Raw genomic sequence first — 11,167 nt, 5'->3', positions numbered from 1 at the left:
CGGTGGGTGGCGCGGGCGGCGCAGGCCTCCCGCGCGGCCGCGGCGCGGTGGGTGTGCGAGGGGCCTCCTCGGGCCTGCGGCGGGCCTGGCGCGCGCTCGGGGGGCCCGAGTGGGGCCGGGGTCGCCCGGGGGACTGCACGCGGCCTGCCGGGCGGCTGCGTCAAGGGCGCAACCGCCGGGAATCAAGTCGACCCTTTTAACCGAGTGTGTGTGTGTGCGCGCGCGTGTGCTTCGACCCCTTTAACCGAGTGTGTGTGTGTGTGTGCGCGCGCGCGTGTGCTTCGACCCCTTTAACCAAGTGTGTGTGTGTGTGTGTGTGTGTGTGTGTGTACGTGTACACATCGTGTTGCCGGCTCTTGGCAGCTGCCAGGGAGAAGACCCAGGCCCACGCTGACCCCGAGCAGTGGGACCTCAGCGTTGCCCTCCGGCGAAGAGTGGCAAGGGAAGTCCCAAGCGAGGTGTTTACTTTCAAGTTGCTTCCTAGGTGTGCAGGCGCAACGCACACCCTGGGGACACCATCCTGACCAAGGCCAGACGTAGCTCTCAGCGGGCCAGTGAGTGGCGAGTCGAGGATATCCAGGGCTCTAAAATGGCTAAGTAAATGTTTTTCCTTTGCCCCTGGCAGGATTGGCGCTAGGTTGGGGCTGGACGCTGCACGGGGCTACAGAGTAACTTTCGGGCCCCGGGTCCTAACACCAGGGTGGGTGGGTGGGTTTTTCCAAGGCCTGTGGGGTCACCTAGCAGCTAGTGCTAGATGGCTGCACCTTCTCAAGTTATCTACACACACACACACACACACACACATAGATATATATTGTACACACAAGCACACAGTCTTTCATTCATCAGCCTGAATAGCCCCTAGGAGAAAAGCACAAGAGGGCAAACAAGTTGTGCGTGTTTAACTATTTTTTATCTCAGAAAGTCTTTGACAAAGCGCCAAGAAAAAAAATGTTTACTAAAACCACAGCAGCTTACCTAATAGGGCTCAAATACAAATATATAGGATGCTGGATTATAGTGCTCATAGAAACGCGCTGCAATGTGTACAAACATGTTCTGACACCATCTTTATTTTGTCTCGTTCCTAGTCTAAAATCAAAGCATGTATTCTTGAGCAAAATAAGCACAAATTATTTTCACTTCATTTAGCATACCCAGTCAACCAACGTGCCAACCTCTTGCATGTAGGGATGGGTGCCTCGTACAAACTTCTTATCCCCGCAAGAAGGAATGAAGGAAGATGCTCCTTCCTGCTTTCTAATGGCTGTGGCATGGCACTGGGGCGTGGGAGGTTCTGGCCTGGAGATGGACACTGAGTATAGACTGACCTGGGATACATGTTCGCACAGAAAGAGTAGAAACCTATACCACCAATGCCTCCACAGGATGGTTTAAGGATCTTCTAAGAAGCTTGTCTTAGACCCCCAAAATTACTTAAGAGGAATTTCAAACCTTAGTGCCTCTGAGACCCAGCATGTGAGTCAGGAAATGAGAGAACAGACTGGAAAAGAGATTGCACTTCTGCAAAGGGGGCCCCAGAAGGAAATGGATCCCCCATTCCCGGAAAAAGAAAAGCCTCGTTTTTTCCCCCACCTTTGCTCCCACAGAGCCTCGCTTGACAGATTTTCTCAGACTTACTTCTTCGGTGGCATCTTGGCCATCACCAGCCATTCTCAGGACCGGTCTGTGTTCCGGTCCTTGACTAAGATTATATATTACCCAGGAATGTTCTGAATTCTCTTTATATCGAAAGAGTGAAACCATTCCTCCATTCAGATTTGGCTATTAGATTCCACCTTCAAGTGTGAGGGCAGGTATTGTTGGAAGTGTGCAGATTCACTGTCTCTGGGTATCGGGGAGGGAGTGGAGGGAACCCTGGCCTGAGTCAGGAGTCCTGGGTTTGAATCCTAGATCGGTGCCGGAGACCTTCCAACAACCTTCCACCTGTATGCACTATGGGCTTTTCACTTCCCAAGGTGCCTTCCACTTTTCAGAGCCAATGGACTACCCTGCCTGCAGCTTTGTCTGGCTGGATTCTAGGAGTAGGGTAGCACCAGGAAGAGAAAAGAACAAGATACAAGGAAGGGAGATTGTATCAAGAGCCTGAAAGGCCTGTGTTTTCCTTCTTTATTCTCCAGTCTGCCAAACAAAAAGCTTTTTATTGCCAGTTTTCGCCACCTACTGGTTGATGTTTAACAGTATCATTCAGAAAGTTCTCTTCATCCATCACCAATATAAACACTTCCAAAGTTTATGAAATTCAAAAAGGACATTATTCTAATCTGGGCATACATGTTTTATATATAGGCATGTAGTAAGTCTCACTATTAAACTCTTATTTAAAATGAGGATACAAAAACCCCATTCATTAACTGAGAAGGAATTGACAACTAATAGATAAGGTGAAAGAGTTAAAAAATATAAAACACGACCCCAAACCATTTAGGCAAACTAAAGTGGAAAGAAATCCATAAAGGAAATGAACTGACCAGAGGGAGTAAGAACAAAGGGTTCACATAACCTGCATAAAAAAAAAAAAAAAACCTGCTTAAAAAACAGTATCTCCCAGACAAGCAATCCAAGAACACTAATTTCCAGTTTCAAGTGTCTTCTATATTATCATTTCCAGCTTTACTGAGATATAATTGACATAGGTTATATATTATGAACTCTTACACTAAATAGTGTCACGTGTTTTCAGATGGGTTGCATTTGTTGTTGGTCATTATTATAGAATATTATTATAAATTCCCAATTAGCATTAGGTACTAACACTAACAGTAATACTGTTCCCAGTGCATTAATGCTCCAGAACCTGTCTTCTGCAATAGGACTGATTGAATCCGATTTGTCCACTATGTGCTCTCAAACCATCCTTGTCATTACAAGCAAACACTTCTGCCAAATCTAAACCAACAGGCCTTGGTTTAACTGAGAAACCTACTTAACTAATTTTGAGGTTCTAAACCTCAAAAAATGTTTAGAATAACTAAGGAACAACCTTTGAAGCTAGGCAACGAACTGCAGATGAATCATTCTGTTGTGTGAGTTTAATAGCAGGCAAGTCATGTTTCCTTCTGGTTCACAAAGGCAAGTACAGGAAATTTACTCGTGGCAATTTTTTCATTTCAAATCCATGGCTTGGCATTTAAAGTGAAATAAAATAAGAGCAGGGAATTAAATTTTTCAAATGGCTACTGCTCTCGTTGGATCGAAACTGCAGTAATAGGCCCAGCCAATGTGATAACACCATAGTATGGAGGGGAAATAGGCAAAGAATTTACATTCTTCTGTGCAATGACTTTTATTCTCTTATGTGATTTAGCACACAGCACAGTGTCTCCCGGATATTACTTACTGATGAACATGTTTAGAGAAATCAAGGTTAATGTTTTTGTTTCCTAGGGCTGCCATAACAAAGTACCACGAGCTAGGTGGCTTGAAAGAGCTTGAAACAAACCCCACAGTTTGGGAGGTGTGAAGTCCAAAATCAAGGTGTCAGCCGGGCCGGGCTCCCTCTGAAGGCTCTAGGGAAAAATCTCTCCTGGCCTCTCCCTAGCTTCTGGTGGCGGCGGGCAGTCCTTGGGGTGCCTGGGCAGGCATCTGCGTGACTCTGATCTGCCTCTGTTGTCATGTGGCCTTCTCTGTGTCTGTGTTCTGTTCTTGTAAGGTCGCCAGCCATACTGGATCAGGAACCGAATAACCTCATCTTAACTCAGTTGTATCTGTAAAGACCCTATTTCCAAGTAAGGTCACATTCACAGGTACTAGGGGTTAAGATGTCGACAACATCTTTTGAGGGCACACAACTCAACCCATAACAATATATACCTAATATGGGATCTTCCAAACTAATGAGAATGGTTTTACTTCAAGGCTCAGGGCACAGCAACTCCTGAATTTCAAGGGGCACCACGATATTTTTAAAGCTCAAATCTGGCCACTTTACATTTCCGCTCAGAGTTCTTCAGAGGCTAAAATCGCAACTCCTCTACATGGCATGATCTGGTGCAAATCTACCACCTGGGCGCCACCCTTCTGTGTTCCCTTCTTGCAGCCGTATTAACTCTGTGCTTTCTGGAATACACCAAGATCTCTCGTGCCTTTTGCCTTGGCACATCTGCTCATCTCCCTGAAATGCACCCAACCTTCTCAGAGCAAATGCATACTCGTGCCTCGAGTTTCATCTTCAGACCTTCCCCCCAGTAAGACCACGCCTGACTTCCCTGGGCAGTCCCAGGAGCCCACCTGTGCCACACGGGATAGGAGCATAAAAGGCAGAAAATGCAGGGGTTTGAATGTGGGCTCCATCGCTTAGTAGCCGCTACCGTGGACTGGTTCCTTAACCTCGCCATGCCTGTGCCCCCCTCCGTAAGGGGATATGGAGAGTACTACTTGCGGGGTAGCATGACTGAGATGAATTAAATGTGATGTGCTCACAAGAGTGACCGCCACGGGCTAGGTTTTTAATGTTAATTGTGATAACTTCATCATAGCTCTTGTCAGATTCACAGGGTAATTTCTGGTATATGTTTTCCTCTGTAGATTATAAACTATTTGAGGACAGGGACTGTATTTTTCCCTTTGGGCTTTCCCAGCCTAGTACAGTGTCTGACATTCAAACATTTGTAGTATGAAATTCAGAGGCCCCCAAACTGAAGAGTGGAAGTCCAGGAAGACTTGTAAGAGCCTTGAGAGAGGTGAAGGAGTGGGAAGGGAAGAAAGAAGAAATGTAATCACCACCAGGGAGGGGTGAACTGTGTGCGCAGAGTAGGATCCCCCGGGGGCTGGATGCCGGGCTCAGTAAATACAGACTGAATGAGGGGGAATCGAGGCTATAAAATCAGGAGTGGAACGCAAGAAATTTTTTTTTCCTTTTTAAACATCCAAATGTAAAAATTATAGAAGGGATATCATATGCCATTTATGGTATATATACTGCTCAAATTTAGAGAAAGCTCAAGCTTGCAAACCAAGATGTCCAAGCAATCTCTTCATGATGGAAACCAAATCTTCCCATTTAAAGATGGAGGAATATTAAGGTGTGTTATTTTATCTATCGGTCTTCTGTGTCCTTCAGAACCTAAGAAATATTTCATTGTTAGTATATGCAGGTTTAAAGTGTGGGAGATCTATTTGTTTTTATATGAAATGTAAATACATTAAGAAATTTTACTAAATTCCACTTTTCTTACCCTTTTACTCATGTATCCCATATCTGAGTCACACAGACACAGAGCATATTTGGAACAGGAGCTCAGAATGCCAAGTACTTACTCTGAAAATATTAGTTCCTAAAAAAGGACCAAAATCAAGCCCTGTCAATGTTTAGGATGCGAGGTTAGGATAATGTTATGAAAGAGGTTTGTGTTTTCCTTAAATGACTCCTAAGAAACTCAAATTTCTAAGGAAAAAAAATACATTTTCACATCTGTAAAACTTGTTCCCCATTTTATTTTTTGTTGTGATTCAGAAATACAAGATATGAAAATCAGGTTACAATTTTGCCACAAAAGCTTCTAAAGTAGCAAACACAAGTTCTAATATATATCAAAATAGCCATGTGCATTCTTACAGTTTAAAAATGTCTTTAGAGTTGTCCCACCAAACATGTAAAATATAATAGCTATTATCTCCTCTTCAAAATCTCAAATCTGCCGTCACCGCGCTGAACTAAACAAGATTGAGTCCAGAATATGGAAGGTTATGGTTAGGAGGTACTTTTTAAAGCAAAGTTACTAAGAACTAAGGACATGAGAAAGATACAAAGCATCGTATGTCAAAAACTATGAATATTTAAAAAGTGTCCTCATGTGAGTGAGACATGTTTAAATTAGAACATGGGGTAATAAAATTAAATCTGTTGATGATATAACTCAGTAAAAATTATCATGGTATTGCCTTCTTCTAGAAAGACAAAGACATACAATTCTTTGAATTGAAGCAACTATTCCCAAAATGCTTTTGTCATCTAAATATTAGAAACGCTCTCCCAATGTTCACTTCCAAGAATCAATGATATATGGTTTAACCAACAGATTTATAACTGGACATGTGTAAGTATTAATGCAGAGGCCAATATTAACAGCATTTTTCATTTTTTTCTTTTCAGCTGTGAAAATTAAATTTTAAAAAATAACAGGGAAGAACAATTCCCTTGATTTGGTTTTCGTAAAAAGAAATGGGGATTGTTTCTTATACCTTTTTCAATTATGAAGGGTCCTTGAACATATTCTGGAATTTCTATGGATGAACGACATTCAGCATTTTTTGAATAAATATATACTCACAAATATGCTATACTAAAACAGTAAAACCAAACCCAGCGGAGGCAAGCACTTCGGAACCGATACTCAATCAAGAAATTGTTGGTCACAAACAGAAAGCCAACATTTCAACAGAACTGTAATTAAACTCCTTCTGCCATAGGTAAGACATACCCACTTCTGGATACAGTACAAAGTGTTGAATGAATGACCCCTTAAAAAAAAAAAAAAGCCAACAGTTTCCTGAACAATCTGACTCAGGGTTTTTTTGTGTTTTTTTTTTTTTCTTCCCCCTAGGAAAAAAAAAAAAAAAAAAAAGGCAAAGTCAGTGTAAAAAATGTACAAAAACTGAGCCAAAAAAAGATAAAAAATAGAATTTGCCTTTGTATATTTTCATGTTTTGGATGAAGTTGGAGCTTTGTGTGGTGCTGCTGAATGTCTATGATCCCTTATCTAAACCATTCAGGCCAGACGTGTTTCAGAATTCTAATTTTTTAGATTTGGAAAAAGGTGATATGGGGCATGTACTGGATATTACAAAACATCGCCATAGAATCTGGGGCAATACCTATAATCAAACCCATTGGTGTTTCTTGGGGAAAAATTAATAAAGAGTCGATGAAATGGACAAATCAAAACTATAATACATCAGTTCAAGTCAGGTTTTGCTATCAAATGAATAATGGCACCAAATTTAGGAAGAGAGGGGGGAAAAAACACAACAACTTAGTTTTCAAAGCTTTTTGGATACGGAGCTTTGGTCCTTTAACATGTCTGACAAAGACGCCCATTCCCTGATGATATGATCTCCACAAAATCTGTCTCATGCCCGAGCTGCAACTGGGTTGGGGAAAGTATCTCCCACCACAGAACGGGGGCTCTTAAAATTTGTTCAGGTAGCAGATTACCTGGGGGTAACAGTACAATCTATGAGGAAACCGTGAAAAATGTCTGTTGAAATAACTGGTGAAATAGTTAATTGGACTAAACAAGACACCATCTTGGGCTAGACTCTCATCTAGACCAGCAATTGGAGGTGCCAACATTCAAGGAACATTCATGAGAAAAAAATAAAAAATAAAAGTGAGAAACATCCAGATATTAATGTGTAACTGTCTTCTGCGAATTAGGGAAATAGAGCCATTACTCTATCTTAAGAGGCTGTGAGATGTGACCTAATGTAGTTTGCAAACGATGGCTATAGAAGATGGAGATATTCATGAAACTATTATGGCATCAACCCACCCCCATCAACTGCAATGAAGTCATTCCAAGCAACTTATATATTAAGCAATTTCTTCTTTGTCAGTGTTAAAATATGCCATTCTCAGATCCTCATTAAAAGGATGCCAAAGATAAAAGCCATTAAATATCTTACTTCAAAAAAATTAAGTCATTTTAAAGTCAAGAGGTTCCAAAACTCAAGAGCAAAAAAAGGTTTGCTACAGTTTTCAGGTCTTTAATCGTTTGTAGGCATGGTATATGCATACTGTGTGTGCAAGAAGGAGGGGCATAGCATTACTATGACGGGGACTGTCCCTAAGTCGGGAGCACATATAGTGACAGAATGAAGCAGGGAACACTGGCCAAAACCCATCAGAGGCACTTAAATTGTGGAAATCCACTAACTGAGCCACAGAGCCTGTGATGTGAAAACAACATTCACGGGGCCAAGAGGCTTCGAGGGCTTGTTTTGTGGGAGTGATGACTGGGCTTCCTTAACGTGTGGCACGGAGAGAAGGTTCACTGGTTAAGTGGGAGTCACAGAGAGAATGGGTGACCGTTTTCTTTCAAAAATGAGTATCTTCAAAATCGGCCTTGTCCTATCTTCTTTTTCTTAATGAGGAAAATGTAAATATATGATCATCGGCCTTTCTTAAAAGCTACATATATGCTACCAGAAGAATGTTACACTTCTTAATTTTTTTTTCACCTGTTTTAATTAATTCATGAGTTAGTTTAAAAAGTCAAGTCAAAAAATTTTAACTGGTCTTTTTTTTTTAATATAAAAATATTACAGCAGTATCAGCAAAACAGGAGGGAGAGATGAGAAGAACGACAAGACACTAACGGGATGGGTGAGCTCCGCGTCATCATGGCTGTTGGAGAAATTGTAAACTTTTCAGCTTCTAAGATTTTATTTCTCTTCAGAAAACATTTTAGGAGGCTGCCTCTCCTCAGGAATGAATAACAAAAAGTGCTCTATGCATTCGAGTCTAAACAAGACAAGAAAGCATTATTTTTCCTACTGGAAAATCTCTCTCTCCTGCCCTTCCCCTGCATTGATTGCTCTCTCTCATCCCCCTGTATTTTTATGGGATCAAAGAGAGAGAGAAGCCGCGAGTGTCCACCAGAAGCACAGTGAGTTATCATGCATTCAGACTCCAGCAATGTGTAAAACTCTTGAATAAAATACACCATGTTAAAAAGAAAAAAGAAAAAAAAAAAAAAGGCCCCAGAAACCCATACACTGCCTTTCGTGGAAGGTTAAAAAAAGTCCCCAAGGCTGCGTCTTATGTATCATAAGGTACATTTCTGGACTTAATAAAGAAGAAAAAAAAAAAAGAATAAATAGAAAAATGTAAATGATCATTCTGGAATGATGTTCTTTACTCTGCTCACATGCTATTTGTTCCCATAGGGTCCTCACCTCTCCGCCCCAGAGAATCAAAGGTCTCCTGTTCCGTATTTGCATAGTATTAATAACATCACCTGGAGGTGAACGTCTATCCCCTCGCCCTGCAGCCAGGTTTCTGAGGAGCACTGGTCCAATCTCACATAGTCAAAAGCAATACATACGTGTCTGTAGGCCAAAAACTGGGTCCCTTTTAGCAGCAAGCTGTTCAGATTATTTAGAAACAGTCTTTTCCCAAGGGGTAAGGATTAGGCAGTTTTGTCTGCAATTTCCGATTTTGCTCTCTGCATCATGCAGCGACGCACTATGCTGTCGAAACTTCCGAGGTAAAACAGCGCGATGGTGCGGAACAGGCCCATGGTGACCACCTGCGAGACACAGACAGACCCCTGAGCGCGTCCAACAGCACAACACCATAGCTCACTTCAAGGGCTTTTAAGATACTCTCTAATAAAGGGTTTCTAAGGCACATCTTCTAATCTGCTCCAAGGATAGACATGATGAAAACTCCGTAAGCGGGGCCCTGGGTGGCTCAGTTGGTTAGGTGTCTGCCTTCAGCTCAGGTCATGATCCCGGGGTCCTGGGATCGAGTCCCATGTCCCCCGAGTCAGGCTCCCTGCTCAGTGGGGAGTCTGCTTCTCCCCCTCCCGCTGCCCCTCCTCCCTGCTCGTGCTCTCTTTCTTCTTTCTCTTTCAAATTAAATCTTTAAAATAAAATTTAAAAACTCCGTAAGCATCAGGAGAGCACCAAGGATAGAAGCTGTCCGCTCTGCACCCCTGGACGGCATGCGCCTGTCAGAGCCGCAACAGCAGAATATTTGCCCAATTAGTAAATTCAAATTATACAAAGGACAAAATAGGTATTCTTGGTAGTCCTCGGATTCTAATAGCTAGAGAAGATCCACTCCAGCATCCCAAATATCCAAACTCCCATCAAGGTTTTTTGGTTTAAGACTTATGTTCTGATCAGAAAAGTCGGACCCTATGCTAGATGCCAGCACCATGGTGAGAAAGACACAGTGCCTGCCCGCCACGAGCTTCTTTGATAATTAGAAAGACAACCAACCGGAGGAAGGCAATTACTGTGTCAGGTTGAGACAGTGGATGTCCATTAACCGTCAGGATTCCTGCCAACACGCTCTCAATGCAACACCTCTGAGTGGAATTGGTTTTTCACAGCACAGAACTACAAAGAAAAGCATTTTCAAATACACTAGTTCTCAAATGTTGCCTCCCATGGGCCCTTTTTCAGAAGAGCACTAGAAGAAAGGCCACACTAAGAGGTCAACGAAGAAAGGCAATGTCATGTGACACAGGAGACAGGGGTCCCAAAGCAGATGAGAGGCAGAGGGGACCCGGACGTGGGACAATCAGTCCTGATGGGTGGCTCGGAAGGCTCCAGAAGGATTGCTTCCAGAAGGGGAAACTGATAGAGTGATATTTCTGAGAGGAAATGAAGACTGTCATTAATAATAATACAGAGAAAAAAGCCAATAACCGTTTCAGGGAAAACAAAAGGTTGTACAAGAAAGGAAAATTAATTATGTATAATACAGAGTTCAGCTGTGAAGAGCATTTACATAGCCATAATAATGATGATCTCAAATACAGATCTAACCAAAATCACAATATAAGTAAAAAGGGAGGGCAGGACCGGAGGAGAGGTGGCCGTAAGCAGAAAGGGGAGGGTGTGAGGAAGAGCTAAATGTTCCTCTTTCTTGGTGGAAGCCCATGCCTGACCCCAAGCTGAGAAATCTGTGGAGGCAGCCACGTAAGTCTACACTCTGGATACACTCTAGATGGAGGTGTGGCAGTGCCCACATAAGTCTGCCTTCTGGATGCACTCTAGATAGAGGCGTGGAGGTGCCCACGTAAGTCTACACTGCGGACACACTCTAGATGGAGGCATGGAGGTGCCCACGTAAGTCTACACTGCGGACGCGCTCTAGATGGAGACGTGGAGGTGCCCACGGAAGTCTACACTCCGGACGCGCTCTGGATGGAGGCGTGGAGGTGCCCACGTAAGTCTACACTCCGGACACGCTCTAGATGGAGATGTGGAGGTGCCCACGTAAGTCTACACTCTGGATGCACTCTAGATGGAGACGTGGAGGTGCCCACGTAAGTCTACACTCCGGACACGCTCTAGATGGAGACGTGGAGGTGCCCACGGAAGTCTACACTCCAGACACGCTCTAGATGGAGATGTGGAGGTGCCCACGTAAGTCTACACTCTGGATGCACTCTAGATGGAGACGTGGAGG

The 11,167-nt window shown here is 43.1% G+C and overlaps 1 protein-coding gene across 2 annotated transcripts in view; it reads right to left on the bottom strand.

Moving 5' to 3' along the window:
- Positions 1-5,437: 5,437 nt before the first annotated feature.
- KDSR (3-ketodihydrosphingosine reductase) overlaps positions 5,438-11,167 on the bottom strand; it is a 39,298-nt gene continuing 33,568 nt past the window's right edge. For both annotated transcript variants that reach the window (XM_025886337.2, XM_025886338.2), the window contains exon 10: positions 5,438-9,272. In XM_025886337.2, the coding sequence (XP_025742122.1) occupies positions 9,153-9,272 (120 nt within the window). In that variant the 3' untranslated portion in view covers positions 5,438-9,152. The remainder of the gene's footprint in view (positions 9,273-11,167) is intronic.

The sequence above is a fragment of the Callorhinus ursinus genome, unplaced genomic scaffold (assembly GCF_003265705.2).
Source record: "Callorhinus ursinus isolate GAN/ISIS: 27379988/994484 unplaced genomic scaffold, GSC_fseal_2.0 scaffold11, whole genome shotgun sequence".
NCBI classification, from domain to species: Eukaryota; Metazoa; Chordata; class Mammalia; order Carnivora; family Otariidae; genus Callorhinus; species Callorhinus ursinus.
The sequence above is the reverse complement of the archived record's forward strand: the minus strand, read 5'-3'. Positions and strand labels throughout refer to the sequence as shown.